The sequence below is a fragment of the Notechis scutatus genome, chromosome 12 (genome assembly GCF_049901735.1).
Source record: "Notechis scutatus isolate UNSWTSFEM ecotype Mainland chromosome 12, rNotScu1.2, whole genome shotgun sequence".
NCBI classification, from domain to species: Eukaryota; Metazoa; Chordata; class Lepidosauria; order Squamata; family Elapidae; genus Notechis; species Notechis scutatus.
Window position 1 is genome coordinate 781,037 of NC_142020.1, and position 20,373 is coordinate 801,409.

Consider the following 20,373-nt stretch of genomic DNA (forward strand, 5'->3'; position numbering starts at 1 on the left):
GGGGAAAAAGAGCCCAGAAGAGCAAAGTGAAGGCCTTTCTCATTGCCCTCGTTGTCCTTCTGCAGTAGAATAGCTCCAAACCCAGAAGGTTCTGACTTTGCCAGGGCCAACCTCCACGTGGGCTCCTGCCAGAAGAGGCCACTTGTGCTGCACAAGAAGCATCCCTTTGAACAGAGGCCTCAAAATCTTCAACTCTTGGATTAAAAAAAGCCAAAGCTGCCACCGCTTGCTCAAATTCCTGTTCTCAGCATGTAAAGGAGACAGGAACAGAACTTGGGGGGGGGGGAGTCCAGAGACCCCCCCTGCACAAAGTGAAGGGTTCTTGCGATGAGGAAACAACACCTCGCCCATATTACAAGAAATGTTTGAGCGTGACAGTTTAATTGGAAAAAGACAAAAGAACAATATGAAACATGATAGATATGACTCAAGTACCATACATTTTCCCCTCCTCTGTATCAACATTTTTATATGAACACAACAATTAGTCCAATTAATAGAGGGGCTTAAATATATTTAAATCATGTAAAATATTTTCAAAGTTGCTAAAAGGTACAATGCTTGGCCAATGAACAATACAGGAATATTTGTACACCTCATTATACAAAGAGACAACAAATCAAGTCATCAGTCGTACAACAGCATTTTGTTTGGCCTTCCCACCACACAAAAAGCCGGGCCCTGCAACCCTTTGCCCCTGCCAGACCTTGGAAAGAAAACGGTTTGCTCTCTCTTCTGAAAAAGTGAAGAGTCCATTTATTATGTCAATACGATTTTGTACTAACTAGTTCACCTTTAGTATTAGTTAAAATCATGCTGGTAACTTTTTATGCTCAGTTAAACATGTAAATGCATCAAATTAAAATTCCATGTTTTAAAAATGTCTGATATTAGAATGCCAGGATTTCAAGGGTCACGTTCACCATTCCTCTCACTTTCCATATGTGCCGGAGTGCATCTTAAAGGCAGACAGGCTGGCAGGCATTAGAAGTACCATCCATGGAGATCCTGCAACTTGACACGACCTGGAGAATTTTGTGGGTTCACACCCAGAGTGATGACAAATGCTGGATACCAAAGAACCAACGGTTAGAGGAAAGTGACGGCAGCAGCATCAAGAGTGGCAGCTTCTCATGAAGAGAGATTTCCAAGCTCCCCAAAACACAGTTGCATGATAAATCAGAAGATCACAGTAATAATCCAGGCCCCACATGATCTGGGCTCGGTTACCTTAACTGGTCTAGGGCGAAGCCAGCAATGCAAACGCCACTCATTTGCAGCAAAAGCCAACGTAATCAGTGTCAGCAGAACGTGGGTGTGGGGGGAAGAGGGGAGGGGGCGTGTAGAAGCTCCACCAGAAGCACAAAAGCAAGCAAAGCAACCCTGAATTCCACTGGCTGGGCTTTTCCTCCTCCTCCTCCTCCTCCTCCTCCTCCTCCTCCTCCTCCTCAGAAGAACAGTTCGGCCCTGGAGCTGGAGGTGAGCCAGGCGTGGAAGAGTCCTCCGTCTGGGGGCACGTGGCACTCTAGCAGCAAAGGAGTGAGATGGGCACTGAGGGGCAGTCTCATTTCGCAGCATTCTGGTGATATCTGTGTCGCCAAACCTCTTGTATCTTTTTGCACCACTTATGAGCATTCCCACTTGGGTCCATCAGGTAGTATGTCCTGTTAGGCTGTAAGTAAAGAAGATTTAGTGCCTGTTCATTTCAGCAGCCAGTTAATATATTGCCAGCAGCAGGTTTGGCTTTAGGCACGAAGACCTTTGTGCAAGCTTCTGCCCAGTGGGACTTCCCCTGCTACATGCCATCCAGGGTCCTAAGGCAAATTCACAGGGCTGCTCCCTACTTTCTGCTGCCCCTAAGAGGAAATAGCTGCAGACGCCAAGCTCAGAGTTTCTGGCATTTGGGCCTATTTTGTTTCCCAATGAGGGATTTCTCACAGCTCCTGTTCTCAGAATGGGCTAAATCTCCCCCCACCTCACCCCCACACACTTTAAAATCATTTGGATGAACATCCCAGCACAGAATTTGCAATAAAGGAAAACCCCACTTGAACTGGCTGGGCAGGTCACTTACTGTGTGGACAAAAAAGGTCTTGAAGTTCTTTGCTTCTGGTCGGAGTTCCAGTGACCAAGGAATCTCCCCTTTCAGGACTTTGTTGACAGGGTCAACGTAGTACAGGTGTGGCCCTTCCGTGAGCAGCAGCTGTCGCCGGCGGGCAAACAGCCCCTGTGGAGAAGCACATGGCACCCAGAACCCATTAAAGGTTTGTTTGAGTTGTTTAACACTCACAGAAGTACAAATGCAACAGCCACGCAACCCTCTCTGAATGAGAATCAGATGTTCCCCGATGTGCAGTGACACGGAAGTCTAAATTGCCTTGCCAGAGTTCCTGTCTCCCAGGAAAAGCCCCACTTCTCTGTCCTCAGGCCCAAGAGTTTAGGGCCACTAAAAGGCGGCCTGTCTCCCTGCTGTTCAGGATGCTAATCACCACAGAAAGCTTTGGGAAGGGAGGGAACAGGAAAGCCCTAACCCGCTTCAGGACGGAAAGCCAGGGCTGTTGCATGATTGCTTTAGTTACAAGTCATGGTAGTTTTCCTTTTAGTGCATTCTTTCTTTGTGAGCTGCTTTGGGCCTTCTTGAGTAGAGCAGCCTATAAATTGTGGCAAAAGAGAAGCAATAAAATAAGAACCAATGACGATGGAACCCAAAGCTGTACACAGTCCTCAAGTCTTCTAAGTCAGGAATGGGGGGGGCATTTTTTGTCACCAGGGCTAGTCTTTGTTGTGTGAGGGCTAGGAGAACCTCACTACGATGTCATTAAACTGGAGCAGCACCCACATTTTTGGCCAGGCATGGATAGTAAGCAATGAATAGGTTTCCCTAACAGAGATGCTCCAGCTGTCCCTCTCCTTGTAAGCCACCAGCCCAGGATAATCTGCAGCTTTCATGCTCTGGTTCCCTTCAATTTAAAATGCCATTATTTGGGCTGCTGCTCCTCCCCTCTGAAATGCCAATCTCCTAAATGCCTTTGTAGCCCCAGCTCTGCTCTGCTAGTAAGGTAATGGCAACAGGGCATAGGCCAAAGTGTTTTGGCATCCTGAGAGGTGACTGAAGAGCACTTGTTGAAACTTTTTTATGTTCTTCTTTTAGAACATAAATGAATATAAGAATGGGGTTCAAGTGTTGTTCCAGTTGTTTTGGCGCCTATTTTTTTGGTATTATCTTTGCCTTCTTTTGCCACAGCTGTTATTCTTCTATTGCAGCTCTTTGAATTTTATGATTTTTTTCCAGTTCTTTCTGTTCTATTCTGGTATCTCCAGGTCCTGCCATGTATTATGGTCCATTTATTATTACATACACCCAAGAACCTAAGTGCAACCAAAACACCGTTTATGTGAACATAACATGCTTCTGTTGCAGTACCTGCAATCCTTCACCAATGCCTCTTCCTAAACAATTTATCCATCAAAAGGTCAACCCAAAAATCTGAATATGCAACTAAGGCAGATTTTGCGGGATTGTTTTCTTTGCCTCCCAATCACATTGTAGCAGGGGCATTTCTCAAAGACTTGGTCATCTTCAACTCATTAGACGACCAGAAGCAGCAGCCAAAGCAAAGACATCCTTGGGCCTGCAGTTACAACGCGAGCATTCCACACTTTTCAGAATTTCCAGAACAAGGGACTGACCGATCGTGTTCTGGAATGCTCCCCACGAAAGGCCTGGGGGTTCCAGAGCGACTCCCATCGCTGGTGCAAAGAGGTTGGCTACAATGGCTAACTCTGGTCCAAGATTCCTACAACTATCTTCCAGCAGGCAAGCAGTTTACCTGCCATTATTCTATGGCCATCACAACTCAGTGCATCCCCATTTCCACGGATTAAACCACACCCAGGGTGACCCAGCTTAGTGTCCCTCCCCAAGGCCTTTCTCTTTCATGCTACCGTTGCAGCACAGGAACTGGAAGGTGTCCCCACCTTCTGTCTCCCTCAACTGAATATTCGGGGGCAGCTGGATTCCACTCTTGTAACTTTGGGGGTTTCCTGTGCTGTCTTCCCAGAAGGCATGTCAAGCAACAGGACCAAGCAACTTACCTTTCTCTTGTCTACGGGCCCCATTTTCAGTATTAAATTGTTTTCTACAAACTGGTGCCTAAAGAGGAAACATCAGAGCACATCATTCCATTATACTATCTTTGAGCCTCCTCAACTTGCAACATGAGACAGCACAACCCGAGAACCAGAAGAGGAACATCAATCATCTTTTGGGACTGATTTTCATGTGCCAAGAAAAAACAGCCCTAACAACATTAATAAAGATCCAACATTTTGAGTCATAAATTGACTGGATTCTTAGAGTTTAATTACTGTATTTTTCAGAGTATAAGATGGACTTTTTCCACCCCAAAATGGGTGGAAATGTCTGAGTGTCTTCTACAGCGAATGTTGCCCCACCCTCCTGCCAGCCCCCCCACCCTTCGGCCTCTGCCTCCCAGCAATTTACCTCCTTGCAGCAAAGAGCCTGTTTCAGCTTCAGCACAGCCTGATTAGCACAAGCAGCTGATTGTCAGTAGGATCGCCTCCCGACGATCAGCTGTTTCAGGCTGCAAGGGTCACCACTGCCTCTTGCCGCCTCCACGTGCCCCATTTTTGGCCTCCAGGCACCCCATTCTGATCCCCGCCGCCTGGTACGGGCTGAAAAGGGAACGCACGGAGGCCAAAAGTTGAGTGCGCTGAGGCGGCAGCGATCCCCACAGCCTGGAAGAGCTGATTGGCGGTATTCTGGGAGGCCGATCCAACCACCAATCAGCTGCTTGTGCTAAATCAGGCTATGCTGAAGCTGACCTTGCTGTTTGTTGCAAGGAGGCAAATTGCTGGGAGGCAGAGGAAGATTTTCCCCCCCTTGTTTTCCTCCCCAAATCTAGGTGCATTTTATACTTTGGAGCACCTTATTGCCCCCAAAATATGATAATTAAATTTTCTGAATCCACCTCTTCCAAATGAGAATCTCCATCCTCATAATCAAGTAGGAATATATAACTTCAAGAATAAGTGTTTGGTAGTTTTTTACAATAACTTCTGAGAACCAAAGCTTCAAGTCTGCTGCTATGTTTCCACCAGCTTCTCCATTCTGAAAGCTTGCAAAGTTTTAAAGAAGGGATGGAGAACTTGTGGCCCTCTGTACATGGTCAGGAGACCACCACTTCTCATCTTTTGGGTGGCTACAAGTTCCAGAAGAAGTTTCTTCTGCTGCTTGTTGTTTAGTGCTTTTTTCTTAGACAACTCCTAAGAAAGCCTTCTTTTCTCTCTGCACTTCAAGAATAGCAGCAGATGTTCTAACGTTTTCTCAGCAACAGAAAATTCTTGCAGTGTTCCAAGAAAACCTCCTCCATGTTGCCCTATGGGCTTGCTTGCCCTTCTTCCTTCAATCTGAACAATTACTTCATTTCATGTTAGTCATATTCACCTTCTTGTCTCCTCCTGGTTTGACCTTAAATTCTGTGTTGTTTTAAGCCCATCTCCTCTTTACTCCTCCTCTAAGACCCTCCTCTAGATTCAAGAGATTGAGAAGTTCTATGGGACAATATTTTATTTATTAATTATTTCTTTATGCCACTCATCTCTTCTATAAGGTGACTCTGGGTGGCTTACCGGTTACAAAACAAGTAGGTAAACAATTCAAATGTATTAAAACTGCAGAGATTAAAATTTGAAAAACTCAGCTGAGAGATCTCGAGACTTACCAAGGATTGCCCCCAGCCTGCTTTGCCAACAGCAGCCTTTTCTCCTCTTCAGAGAACTGGAGGTCCAGCTCAAAGGAATTGCTGTCCAGGTCATGGATGTATTGCTCTATGTTGTTTCCAGAAGTCTGCAAGGGACCCATTTCTGGGGAAGACAGTGACTGAGAAGAGGTGGAGGTGGAAACTTGCATGCAGCCAAACTGACTCAGAAGGTTGTCATACTACAAAATAAAAGCAAGCGCTGTTTAGCACTTGGCCCTGAATACGGAGGTGCTGAGACAGATGAAATGACAGGGCTTTTCTGCCTTTATCCCAAAGGTGCCTTGTTTTTAACTGGACTTTCTTGATTTTTCTTGAAGATGTTTTGCTTCTCCTCCAAGAAGCTTCTTTAGTTCTAACTAATGGAAACAGAAGGATTTACACCCTTTTCAGTCAACCAGTCATTAACTTATGTCTTGCTACGCTGCACTGCATCAGCACAACTGGAGTAACGTCATATATGCCGCACAACGCAGCAAGGCATAGGCAGACCTGTACATTAGGGGGGGGAAAAACAAACAAACAACCCACCCGCTCCACAAAGGCCTGATGGCCCAACACCAGAGAACTAATCATCAGGGCAGGATTCAGCAGTCCTGGAAAGAGGCACCAGCTTGGTCCTGCTGGCCGCTCTTGAACTGGCCATCCCCAAGGCCCAGACCTAGCATCACGGTCCAGAATTCAGCTGTTGTAGTTCGCCAGCACCCCATCCTGTGCAGACGGCAGCAGAATCGGACAGTGGGGAAGAACGGGGACCAGTCTGGGAGTCTGGGGAGGACTCGGACGAGGGTCCTGCATCCGATGCAGGGATGGGACCAGGACCATCTGGGAGTGGGGTGCTGCCTTCGGAGCCTCCAGAATCTGACAGCAGCGAGGCAGAGGAACAAGGGGAGCCTGTTACCAGTGCGCGTGTGCGCAGAGCTGCTAGAAGGTGAGAGCAGCTAAGACAAAAGGGGCAACTTGGGAGTTAAGGCTTGGAGGTGATTGCCCCTCCCATAAGGTATGAGGAAAGTGCAAAGGTAGAGAAACGTTTGCAGGAAGCAAAGTCATTTGTTCTGTTTGGATTAATCCTTGAAGCTCTGTGTGGACTTTGTACTTCGTTTGGCTTTTTACAGTTAATTTGGCACTTTAATTGTTGGCAGCAATTCAAAGGAAAGAAAAGTGAGTGCTTATCTCAAGGGACTGTTTGGGACTCATTACAGGCTGCGAATGAACATAATTCCCAGCATTGAAATAGAGAGTTGTTTGAACTAAGCATGTGCTTAATTACGGTCTCAGGAAGCCTTGGTCAGAGCATCAGCTCAGCCATAGCATGATCCCACCCAGAAATGTCCAAGCGATGGATTTCTTTTATACCCAAATCAAAATGTATTTTTGCACATTCCCTACAGCTGATACTCTCTTCAGGAATGCAAGGCCAGCCTTGGGGGGATAGACGATGCTCCAAGAGACACAAAGAGCACCCTTCCCTGATGGGGATGATGGGGCAAGCATGAAGGCTGTGGAGAAGCAGCAGACCCACCAGAGCTGATCCAGGCGCATCCCTCAATGGAGGGAATCAATGTTTCCTGGAATCTGTCAGCTGTGGACACTTACATTCCCATAGCAATCCTCGTCATCTTCAGACATGGCAGGCAAGTAGGCTGTGAGCTTGGGAGGGGTTTGATGATGCAGATTTTCCCAGGTGATGAAATCAAAGAATGGGTGGGCCCTCAGTGGTCCATAGCTTCCCATTTCTTCACATCCTAACCGTTTGGTAGCATCAAGAACCTGATTAAGAAAGGACAGTTACTTTCCCCCTGAAACTGCTCAGCTTCCCATGACGTTTTATTTGGGGAGGGTCCCTCCCAAAAACACACAGCCGGAGGACTTGAAATTTGATGTTAACTCTTTCTAGAGAGGATCAAAAGAACTGCATGGGTCTAAATTAAAAGCTGAGCCCCCTCCCGCCCCCACCTGGAGTGCAGCCCCTTAGCATACAAAAATAGGCTGCTCTGCCTCTCTCTATACTTCAGTAACAGCCAAGACAATTGTAACAATTGCACACACTTTTATAGATTACTATAAACTCAATCCCTGGGAAAATTTGACTGCGGTGCATTATTCATAAAATAGCTGAGTAAAATATTTTATATTTAGAATTAAATGAAGGTTACTTATTTAAAACAAGTTTTTTTTCAACTAGAACGCTTGAGAAAAAGAACCATTGGTTGTGAGTTTGCTAACCATGGAGAACCATTCTATTCGAATATGGCAATGATATCCCTGGTTTATGTTATATTCATTGTTTTTACCTGAAGAATATGCCAATTACACCTCTTGTAATTTTAAGCTCCTCTCCTTGTTAGAGAAGCTGAGCTTTTCTTATCCAATGTTCACTGCAGAAAACAGGAAGCAGGAACAACTGTGAAGATCAGCAAAAGAAGGCCTCTGAAGACCTAGCACCAAACATGGCCAGAGCAGCGGAGGAAGACCCCCAAAGGCACCCTGGTAGGAGTAGCAATTTCTTAGAGACAGGCGGCAAGAAAGAATGGATGAATCCGGAAGTTTTGGTAACACCTATTACTTCAAAGCATCTTGGAGATCTTCTAGTCCAACCCCCTGCTTAAGCAGGAAATCCTAGACCAGAGGTAGGGAACTATGGACTTTTTATGACTGGCGGACTTCAATTCCCAGAATTCCTGAGCCAGCACTCACAACCTCTGAAGGCAAGTTGATGAATTGTTCTAACTGTCAGGAAAGCCTACATAACAGCAGAACCCGACATGACAACAGAAGGAACTTTCATTGCCACAAAGGTCAACAAAAACAAACTTCTCCACTTGATACACAACAAACTCCCTGACTGAGCTGTTTGATACTGTGGTGGACTGGCCGTAGTTTCCCAGAGTTATGGTACCGGGGGATATTTTCTTCCTTTGGGCCTGGAATTGGGAGGCAGCTTGGAAATGCATGGATACCGTAACAGCCACAGACCACATCCATGTCATTGAGGGCTCAACTCACACTCCATGCTACTTCTGATTTGGATCTCATAGCAGTAGCAATAGGACCTGGAGTTGGAGGAGTTAATTATTCATTTTTATTTAGGTATTTATCAGATGCAAGGCTACTTGACTCCAGAATGACTTTGGGCAGCTTACACTATGAAGATTTTTTTTTTAAAAAAAATAGAAAACAAGAAAAAGGTACCTCTTTGGAGACACATTCCAGGCATTTCACAAAATAGATCCAACAGGAGCTCAACAGCCTGGTTTTTATAGCTTTTCAGAACATTGTTAGCGTGGGATCCATACTGGGATGCTATTCCAGGTGTGCTTCCTGGATGCTGCCAATAAGAGATTTGGCAGTGCACTAATTCTGCCTGATCTTACCAGATGGATAGAAAACCCTGGATTGAGACGTCCTCCACATGTAACCAAGCCTTGTGCCACACAGGGCTTTATAGATGACAACCAGCACCTGGAATGGCCTCCATGGCAACAACGCAGCTTGTAAGAACTGAGCCAGGCCCATCGCTGCCTACACCACTGCATTCAGGACCCTTCAAGGGCAGCTCTTTGTAGAGCACATTGCTGTAGTCCAATCCCTAGGTGATGAGGCATAATGCCATCTCTGTAAAGTATTTGTCAAGGCCTTTCATGATATCCTTGCGGAGAAGATAGATAAACATGAGCACAGTGTAGTCCAATTGATTTGCAACTGGTTGAAGAATCCCAACCAGAGTTCATGTACAAGTGTCAGCATTAGTCTAGGAATTACTGAGCTTCATCTTTAGAGCTAACTTATTCACTATTTTATAAACAATTTTGTGGCAGAATGGAAAGGAAGCCTATTTATTTATCTGATTTGATTGTTGTTGCCATTGGCTGCCTGGGGAATTCTGGGACCTGAAGTCCACACATCTCAAAGTTGCTGAGATTCAGAAACACTGGACTACTGAGTTGGTATTACAAGAGTTTTGAGGATGAACTTTTATAACTTTTACAAAGCATGATGAATCCTATTTTACAGAGAGGAAAGATGCCAGAGACCTGGAAAGAGGCTAATATATCAGTAATACCTAAAGAAGATCAAGCTTGACTTTAGGAAGAAATTACAGACCAATATCATTACTGAATAATAACTACAGTGGTTCACAACAATCCTAGCTGATAGAGTGAAAATAATTTTGCAATCTATTCATGAGGACTATTGTGGATTTTCACCTAAAAGACAGCTAAGGAACAATGTTAGAACTGTTTGAATATTCTGGTACAATTAAATCCAGATACTTCTTTTGAAATCATGGGACGTTATCTTTGTATAGGACAGCTTCAGTGAGACTATTCTATGCTAAAAAATGCAAAGATTCAATATGCCCCACAATGGAGGAATAGTTGGTGAAAATACTGGAACTTCTGGAGAATGGCTAAATTTACGCTCTTTGATTAGACAAAAATATATACATGTATGGCTGACTGGAAACTACTTACAGACTTTTTGCATGAAAGAGAAAAAAAAAAGCACTTATGACTTGTGGTTTAGGGGAAAACATTAGATAATAGAAAAAAAGTGACCTAACCATACTTGCATTTGCTGCAAAGGAAACCAAAGCTTCCTCTGTTTCTTTTTTTCCCCCTGCACTTTTGCCTTTTCTTCTTTATCTTTGTTTTCTTTATTCTGTCTTATGTGCTCTTTAAAGCTTTTGTATTTTAAAAAAGAGAAAATGTTCTCTTGCCTCATTTCAGTTCCATAAATTATACAGTTCCAACTTCTACATTCCAGTCACGCTTAAATGTTCTGTCAATTTCAAACTGGATTTGATCATGAGACTCATTAATCTCCTGCATGAGGTGAAGGATAAATTTGAAAGATTTGTCACATTAAAGGGCTGACTAAAAAGCAATTGAAATCATGGGTCATGGATTGCACAGTGTTCTTGCTAGGCTGTTCCTGCTTTGTTGTTCCTATCCTGAGAATTAGCAGAGGAATGTGCTGAGAGATTTAAGGGGACTGGAATGCGAGGCCCCTGGGGAACAGTTCCATATTTAGGCAATTAACAACAACAACAAAATTATCATAGAAATCTTTAGACTTCTAAAAGGCTGCCCTGTGCAAGCAGAATGAACTTGTCTCTGCTGAAAACAAGGGCAGGACAAGGATGAGTAGGAAGCTGAGCTGAACACCTGGAGAAATTCTCTAAGCAGTGAAACAGCTGACCCACAATGGGAGGCTTTCAAGTAAAGGCTGGATGGCCACCTGGGATGGGTTAGTGGATTCCCGCACTGAACACACATTTCCATGACAGATTGCTTAACGTTGGTTGTTTATCTCAAAAGGTTGCTGTGGATAACAAAGAAGACTCTACTTTCCACTGAAGAAGACCTTGGTGGTCAACGTAACTAGATATTTATTTTTTACTTTTCTACTGCTTTCCTCACTGACAACAGCATCTAGAGCAGGGCTGTCAAACTCCTGGCCTGCGGGCCGGATGCATCAAGCACTGGCCATACATACATACACACACACACACACACACACATACAGAGTTTAGCAAAGGGGGGGGGAGTCCTGATATGTCACGTGACGCCGCTGTGAGTTTGACACCCCTGTACTCTAGAGGATCAATGCATTTAAACAGGCCTTGCCTGCCAATAACCTATTTTTATTAGCATGGTTGAGAATCCTCTTTCACTATTGTTCCTTAACAGCTGTTATTTAATCATGACTAACTATAAAAAGTAACAAAGATGACTTTGTCCTAGGTGGCAATAGCACTTAAAGCTTACATACTGCCTCACGGTGCTTTACAGGCCTCTCTAAGCATCAGCATATTGCTGTTGTGTCCCGCCAGCTGCCAGCAGAGCTGGCGGCAGAATTGGACGATGAGGGGGTTGAGGAGGACCTCGGGCCAGTTCTGGAGCCTGGGGAAGGCTCTGATGGATGCTCTGTGTCAGACGCACAGATAGAGCCAGGGCTGCCTGACATTTCCCAGCCACCGGAGAAGCAGCTGTCTTTGGAGGCTGATATGAGTGAAGAGGAAGAACAGCTGGAGCCTGTTCCAGACACATGTATGCGCAGAGCTGTTAGGAAAGAGGAACGATGGAGGTCAAGGAGTTGACGCGGGAAGCAAAGCACACATGGATGCTGAATGGCCCCTCCCTGGCTGGAGAATAAACAGAAGGAAAGGGGAGTCGATGGAGACAACAGTTTGTCTTTCTGAAGCTTTTGCTCCTTGTGTTTGGTGCCACAGAGTCTCTTGCCAGAACTTAATTTGCAGTCTTTAGGCTGAGAGCTTATCACAAGGAACTGATAAGGTCTGTTGCTGCTGTTAACTCTTTGAAGGACTATTGCCTGGACTTTTCGGTGGGTGAATGCAATTCATTCACAAGAGGTAAATAAAGAAAGGGGTTTTTCGTGACAAGGAATCTGTTTCTTGCTTCTGCCAAGACTGGGTCAGAACAATTGCCCCCAACAATCTGGGTCCTCATTTTACAGTTTGAGCCTGGTGAGACCTGAACTGCCGAACTGCCAGCACTCAGCATGCAATTAGCCTGCAGTACTGCATTCTAACCATCGCACCACCACGGCTCCTGCACGCCAAGAGTGATGAGTATGGAATCTGTGGGTTTGTTTAAAGGAATCCTTTGCTTTTTGGCACTCAGTCTCAAATGAATGCTCCTTGACTGTACTATATGGGTTTGGCATTACTGTCACTAAGTGATTTGTCATGTGACATCACACTTTATGACTGAATCAATTAGTGATGGCAATTGAGTGAGGACTGTGTGGGTCATTAAACAAGGATCACAACTCCCAATTTCCTGCCAGCTTTCCCACTGAATTTTCTTGTGGGAAACCAACGGGGAATGTTGGATATGATGGGACTGCGACAGCCAGAACTCCAAAGAGCAGCTGTAAGTCCTCCTCTCTTAGCAGCGCTGTGAGTTCAGATGGTTACTGAGCGGTTGTAACCTTTAAAAGAGTATTTTTTTCCTATCCTACCTGTAAACACTTAAGCCCTCCAGAACACCTCTGGAAAGGACCACAGTTGCTTTACCTACCCCAAGAAAAAGCTGTTTCTTCTCTTCCCCAAAGGCTTTCAATGGGCTCTGGTAGGCCAAGAAACCTGGTACCCTTCACTTCACAGAGGATTCTCCAGTCCAGCCAGACGGGAGGCTGCCTCCCTCTCGTGCTGCCTCCTACATTTCCCTTCTCTCATTATCTTTGGTAAGAAACTGATCTAATATGGCTATACAAAAAACAAACGAATGAATGAATGCATAAATAAAACCTGCAAGGTACCGGCCCTGCTTATTCTCATGATTTAATCTCCGCTTGGGTACCCCAGACGTTCTTGTTTATGCGTGATGGGCACCTTTTTATTATGTTGGTCACATTCGTCTTGCCATCTATCTCCAGCCTCTGCCTTTGCTCTTACAGGAATCCTTAAAAGTAGCTCTGCTCCTCCTAGGATACGAAACAACTGCCCTTCCACAGTACCCTGAAGGGAGCGGGTGCAACCGCCCGGTCAAAGGGGGAGGGAGGCAGATCAGTGACAGGAACCGAGGGACGAGAGGGACGCATTGCAAGCCCTTTGGGGCAGCTCCCCTCTCATCCAGCATGCAGTGCAACTGCGTCACTGTCAGAGTATATTCATGAACTGAAATAGAGCATGGTAACATGGTCAGCCAATGAATGGGCATGGTAATTAAGTCAGCCAATGAGAACTGTTTGGAAACTGAAACTAGAAGTAGCCTAGGCGTGGCTCTATATTAAGCTCTGCAGCTCTGAAGCTATGTTGAGCTCTGTTTACTGAAAATGAAACTAACTTGCTTACTTGCCTGCTGAAGTTACTTGCAACATGTTTCTGTCTGAGTTTGCTCCATGTTGGAGAAATCTACAACTTGTTTGTAAAATTTACTTATTATGTTTATAAATATGTTAAATGAAGCATCAGCCATCTGTGTTTATTGTTCTGGCGCTGAATTAACGCTGCAAAACTCTGAACAGTCACTAACGCCTTACTGGGGTTGGCTGGCATGTGCCAACCACTCAGCAGACACAGCTGCGCAGGCCTGACCTTTTGCTCAAGCAAGGAGTCCCTTTGGCCTGGAGCGCAGCAGCTCCACAGTGTAATATGTCAATGAAGACTCAATCCTCCAGGCCAAAAAGTTATTTAAAAATAAATAAATCAGGGCAACTGGTCCAAAGTGTATACTTTGGTCCGGCTGCTCCGAGTTAACTTTTTAAACAGCTCCTCCACAAGGCTACCAGCAGAGCAAGCCTGCAAAGGAGGGCAAAGGACGGGCAGGCGGCCCAGGGGCTTGAAAGAAAACTGATAACAGATTGAGAATTAGGGCCTTGATTAAAGGGTGTGAAAAGGTGTGAAAAAAGACTTGCTGAAGAGGAAGCTCTGATGGTAATCAAACTCAAACCAGTGGGGGGGGATGGGGACTTGGAGAACACAGCTAAATGTTTTACATTTGTTTTTTCCCCTGGATAGTAATATTTATTTACCAGAAGCTTTTCTACAAGATCTTTCGCCTTGGGAAAGAACTTCTCTGGGAATTCATATTCCAGTTTGATTATCTTTTGAAATATGAGATATTCATTTCTGCAAAAACAACAACAAAGTGTCACATTAATGTAAAATCCTAGGTAGCAAAGGAAAAAAACACATCGTATCACACAAGAGGGTTATTTCTTCATCAGCAAGGAAATAATTCTCTGCTGGAAGGAAGTCAGAGGACATTATGCTGCAGTGACCAGACAAAGGGATGCAAATCTGCACTGAATGCATCCAACTAGACACCAGCTTGAGTCACACATTTTGCTTAAGCCATGGGTGAATCTTGTTTGTCTCTGGAAGTTAACCCATATTAACCCATTTGTGGCTCAATATATTAAAACAACTGTGGTCCAAAAGCTATAGTTTGTTTCTTAAAATTGAATGAAACCACCACAACTGTAGATTTCAACAAACCAGTCAGCAGGTGTCGAGCCTTAAATGACGATTAGCCAAAATCAAACCAATTGGCAGTAGAGAGAGCAACTCGGCTGCAACTATGGAGAGTCTGGCAAGAGTGTCTTTAGGTGGTGCACAAGGAAGTTCCCCTTTTAATTCCCATTCAGTGTCTCTTAAGGGAATCAGACCAGAGACAGGCAAAAGCCAGGAACCGGGCTAGGAGGGAGCCTTGTTAAGCAGAGACAGGGCACTCTTTCCAGAGCCAGGAATTCCAACCCCTCCCCGTTTTTCCTTTGCCTCCCACTCTATGAGCATTCTCTTTCAAATCGTACCCGGGAAATCCAATTCAGGACATGGCCTTACCCAGCTCGGAACGGTGGTAGCCCTGCTACAAGCTGGTACACGATGCAGCCCAGCGCCCAGAGATCGGAACTTCATCAGCAAGAGGGACAAAGGGAAGAAACAAAGCACAGGAATTAATATTACATAATATTAATTATTAATATTATTCACCAGAAACAATTCCACAGAGCTTCACCTACTACCCAAGACATTGCTGGCAAAGGATCTGTCAGGTAGAGCAAGGGAGGGGGAATTCAGAGGAAGACCCAGGCCCACCCCCTCTTCATCCTAGGGCACGCAGGGAGGAACAGAGAAGGGAGCAACGTGAGTTGCATGGCTTTTGGGGGAGGAAAGGGCCCTGATTCCCTTCATTAGCTGCAGCTGAAACATAGTGTTTAAAAAGGGAGGTTGCGCACAGCAACTTGTTGGAAGCAAATCATGTGTTGTTTGAGGCTTATCTTGGTTCCTGGCGTCTTCCCAACTGTGTGTGTTTTGTTGTCCTTTGAAGTCTGGAATTCCTTCTCCTGCCCTGTTCAGTTAATTGCTGCAGTGTGGTTTGTGTGGATTTTTATTTATAGTTTATATGTACTTTGTTTTTGGACTGAATTTCCTCCACTTAAAGACGGTTCTTCAGAGAGTTTTTTTCTCCAGCCGAAGGTAACTGGACATTGGGGGCTAAGTTGGAGGTATTAAAGGGACTTTTCTTACTTATGTGACTGTGTTGCTTTTGTGCCATGCCCCTTTGAGTCATCACAGGATCTTTGACAATCAAAATCAAGTCTTCAGGGCCTTGCAAAAAAACTGGGGGCCAATTTTATCTCTGCGGGGTGAGGGAGGGAGCCGCCACAGAGAAGGCCCCTTTTCTTGGTCCCACTAGATGAACTTCCTTAGGGGAAGGAAGGACCCGCAGCATTCCAATCTCCTCACTCTGGTGGGTCAGGTAGATGTGACCAGGAGAAGATGGTCCTTCAAATAGCCTGCTCCCAAGCCACGTAGGGCTTTAAAGATGACAAGCAACACTTTTGAATTAGAGCCAGAAGCAAATCGGCAGCCAATGCAGCTTCCACAGGAGAGAGAACACATGTGGACACATCTAGGCCACCAGAAAACCATGTAGGCCACTGCATTTTGAACCAACTGAAGCCTCCCAATACTTTTCAAGGGCAGCCCCATGTGCAGTGCATTGCCAGACATGAGACGACGAGGATGTGAGTGACTGTGAGCAGAGATTGTTGGTTCAGGAAAGTGCACAACTGATACGCAAGCTGCACTGTGCAAAGGCCCTCCTGGCCATGACTGCCACCTGGCTCCTCAAGCAGGAGTCATGAGACCGGGAGACACCCGCCCAGATTATGCACTGGGTCTCTCTGGGCTATGCCAACCCATCCAAGACCAAAGAACCGTGGAAACCAGAGCCATCTCGTCATACCAGGGTTCAGCTTCAGTCCATTGCTCCCCATCCGGCCCTTCCAGCACTGCAAGGGGGGAGGGGGCACAGCATCACATGGGCTGAGATACAGAGCTGGGCAACATCAGCAGATTGATGATATCTCCACCCAGCAGCTTCACGTAGATATTAAACAAAAGTGGAGAAAGTACTGAGCAGTGGACGGGGGGTAGACACTGACCGAGAGCGGCCACAGAGGAGGTGAAGCAGGACAACGCCAAGCCCCATTCCAGAGCCCCGAAGCTGCTCCAGAAAGAGACTGTGACTGATGGTATCGAAGTCTGCCGAGAAGTCCAGTAGAGGCAGGAGAGACTGACTACTTATCCTGCTTCCGCTAGGGGTCATAAAAGCACAACCGATGCGGTTTCCATCCTATAACCAGGTCTGAATCCTGGCTGGAAGTGGTCTAGTCAGGAGTCTCCAACCTTGGTCACTTCAAGACTTGTGGACTTCAACTCCCATAATTCCTCAGCCAGCAAAGTTGCCTGAGGAATTCTGGGAGTTGAAGTCCACAAGTCTTGAAGTGACCAAGGTTGGAGACCCCTGGTCTAGCTAATCCATTTCATCCAGGAATCTTTGGAGCTGTATACAAGTTCTTTCAGACAGATCAGAGCTTCCTCAAAGTAGTTTACCACACTGTAAGGGTATCATTTAAATTTTAAACTAAAAACAACAGCTAATAAACAACATGTACAAGTTTAAAAAAATGATTGAAAAAAAGTTTTCCAGTTCTTTCCAAATAAGTTCTGTTTCGAACAGACATTAAGTTAGTAAGAAGATGGAGAGTATTTTAGCTGTAAATGTTAAGAAACTTAGTTTAATTTAGCTGTGCTTTGAAATGTAATATTATTCATTCTTTATTGAGACTTCACTAAAAAAAGTTATCCTTAAGAATCCCTCACAATAAATTTCAGTAAGTATTACTGCCAAGTAGGAAAAAAGAAGAAATAATTATTGTCTCATATCTGGGCAGAGCAAATGTTTTGGAATATTGTATTGAACAAATATTGATGAGTTGAAAGACTCTCATTAAATTTGAGAGTTTTTAGGATCCCCTTTCATCTGCTGGACATCCCCCTCCCCCCAAATCCTGTCCACAAAGACGATGCAAAAAGCTTGGACAACAAGGTAAGAGCTCAAAGGCATCTCCTTAATGCAGCTCAAAAGAAAGTATGAAAGAATTTCAACGCACACGCAGAGCTCACCTTTTGCAAGCAGATTTTTCAGTTAATAACTCCGGAGACACGTACTGTGCTGTCCCTACGAAGGAGTTTGCTCGGGCTAAAACAAGAAATACAGAAGTAAGGGAGGGGACTTCTCAAGGCAGTGCGACTGTTCAATGGAATGAAAGACAAACGATTACACACCTTGTTTGCTATCTGCAGACAATATTTTCGCTGTCCCAAAGTCCGTAATTTGAATATGCATCTCTCCATTTAACAAGATGTTCTCCGGCTTCAGATCCCTAGAAAAGGCAAAATGGTTCTATGAACTGGTCATCCCTTCCTCCCCAGGGAAATGTTTAGCTCCACAATGCAATGTCCAGCATTCAAAGTGACATCAAAAGAGAAAGTGCTCTATATTGTTGCAGTAGCATCGGGAAGATTACATTAGTAAGAAGCAAGCCAGAAAAGGTTTAGTAGGCACGGAGGGCCCAGGGCTTAAACGCTTTTAACAGTAAATTCCATTTTAAAAACTTTTACTGCAAGATAGAAAGAAACCAAACCCTGGAAAAAGGTACAGGCGTACATGTTTGGAAAATGACTTGAAGTATCATTTATGATATAAAAAAGACGTTGCTGCTTGAAAGAATCCACTCACTAAACACAATGCAACCTTTCTTTTTGTTCTGCTTGGGCTTCTAGGCCGTGTTGCCTCCTGGTTGTTGCCTGGACTCCTAGCAGCACCCTCGGTTTTCTTAGCCAAGGGTTTCAGCAGGGACTTGCCATGGCTTCCTTCCTAGGGCTGAGGAGGAGTGATTGGCCCTAGGTCGTCCAGCTAGCTTTTGTGTCTAAAGCAGAATTAGAACTCATGGTCTAGTCCGATGACTAAACCATACCACTGAACTGGCTTTCTTAATGCAATTTTAGCAGCTTCAAATTGAGGAAGCCCCAATCTTGATAAAGGAATAGTCCCCACTTACAAGTTAAAGTATTCAAACTATATAACATGAAGACCTTAATGAAAGATTTGAAACTTTCTGTAGAGTTTTAAATTATTGCAAGTTCTCTCAGCTGAAGACAAGCAAATCCTGGAATACAATTCAAGTAACATAGCTTCATGAACTTCATGTGTCTTACAGAAATACATGAAACTTGAATTAACCTCAGCTTTTTTTTTTGTTATTTCACAGACAGAGTCATCCACCAGAGAATTTGGGGAACGGGGAAGAGTTACTAGAAGAGGAGGGAGGGAGGGAGGGAAGAGGATGAAGAGGTAGGCAAAGCAAGCATAAGAAAGGGAAAGCGGAAGACAGGATATAAAAGAAATCTAAAAGCTAGCTTAAAGCTCCACCGAATTTGGGGAACAGGGAAGAGTTATTAGGAGATGGCTGAAAAAGAAAAGGAAGGAAGGAAGGAAGGAAGGAAGGAAGGAAGGAAGGAAGGAAGGAAGGAAGGAAGGAAGGAAGGAAGGAAGGAAGGAAGGAAGGAAGGAAGGAAGGAAGGAAGGAAGGAAGGAAGGAAGGAGAACAAGTTAAGACAAAAAAAACCTGAACTGTGAATGTGGCTAATGAGCTGTTTCTCCTTGTCTACCGTATCATTTGCAATATTTGACAAGCTCTGCAATTCAGGACAGAGCTGGCTCCCCAAAGCACTAGGGATGCAGGGATAAAACCAGCATCCTGCAAGCTCCATACTGACTGCAGCCACACGAGCACTCTGGGCATGGAACAAATAACAGTGAGGCAAGCACTTTACGTAGGCATTTCCTTTCCTGTAGTGGGCAAGCAGGAAAGGCCAAAGAGATCAAGAAAGCCAAGGCAGTGCAGAGACCCCACTCGGCTTCAAAAGCAGGGATGTCCCTGTGCGCAAAGGTGATGCTAAACCGGAAGAGACAGTTCAAAGCCTCAGCCAGCAGCGGCTGGGAAGGAGGCTCCCCAAGGCCTTCTGCTTATACAGTCCCACGATAGAGAAGTAACCCGACAGACCAATGGATCAATTCAGGTGCATCAATTCAGAATACATTACCTATGGATAATGCCCTTTCCGTGCAAGTACTCTAATGCAGCCACGATTTCAGCAGTATAAAACCTCGTACATGTCTCATCAAACGAACCGATCTTTCGGATGTATTTTAGAAGCTCCCCGTTTTTAGCATAACTGAGACCAAAATCTGAATGCCAAGTTAAGAGTTATTTCTACAGGATGATCTAGACAAGACAAGCATGTATTTGGAGACAAGGCTAAAGAGAAAGCCACGAGATTGGAAAGAAGGCCACCAGGGGCCACAGCTGGTAGGCAGGAAGGAGTTTTACTAGCCTTTCAGGCGCTTTCCTTGAGTTAGCTTCCTAAACTAGCTATTAATTAGAGCTACTCCTTCATTTAGTACCAATTTCCATTGTAAGTCATTGCGGCCATAAGTCAAGTCAGACCCAAATTTTAGGACAATTTTTACAGTAGCTGTTAAGCAAATTATGTAACGGTTAAGAAAATCATGTGGTAACTAAGCAAACCCAGCTTCCCCAATGGGCATTCTTCATGGAAATCAGCCAAAAAAAAAAAAAAGGTCACAAATAGCAAACACGTGACCGTAGAAGGCCACAACCGGTTGCAAATAGGAGCTGCTTGCCCGGCGGTTGAATTGCAATCCTATGACTGTGGGTTGGTTTGGCAGATTGTAAGTCATTACTTCCA

General features: G+C 44.9%; 1 protein-coding gene across 1 annotated transcript in view; it reads right to left on the minus strand.

Moving 5' to 3' along the window:
- Positions 1-364: 364 nt before the first annotated feature.
- The window catches only part of PDPK1 (3-phosphoinositide dependent protein kinase 1), a 34,563-nt gene continuing 14,554 nt past the window's right edge, over positions 365-20,373 (minus strand). Inside the window, exons 5-14 of the mRNA XM_026683593.2 lie at positions 19,708-19,852; positions 17,887-17,984; positions 17,725-17,800; positions 15,094-15,162; positions 14,283-14,379; positions 7,377-7,550; positions 5,745-5,962; positions 4,096-4,153; positions 2,075-2,227; positions 365-1,672 (exon numbers count right to left, since the gene is read on the minus strand). Coding sequence (XP_026539378.1) covers positions 1,565-1,672; positions 2,075-2,227; positions 4,096-4,153; positions 5,745-5,962; positions 7,377-7,550; positions 14,283-14,379; positions 15,094-15,162; positions 17,725-17,800; positions 17,887-17,984; positions 19,708-19,852 — 1,196 coding nt within the window. The 3' untranslated portion in view covers positions 365-1,564. The remainder of the gene's footprint in view (positions 1,673-2,074; positions 2,228-4,095; positions 4,154-5,744; positions 5,963-7,376; positions 7,551-14,282; positions 14,380-15,093; positions 15,163-17,724; positions 17,801-17,886; positions 17,985-19,707; positions 19,853-20,373) is intronic.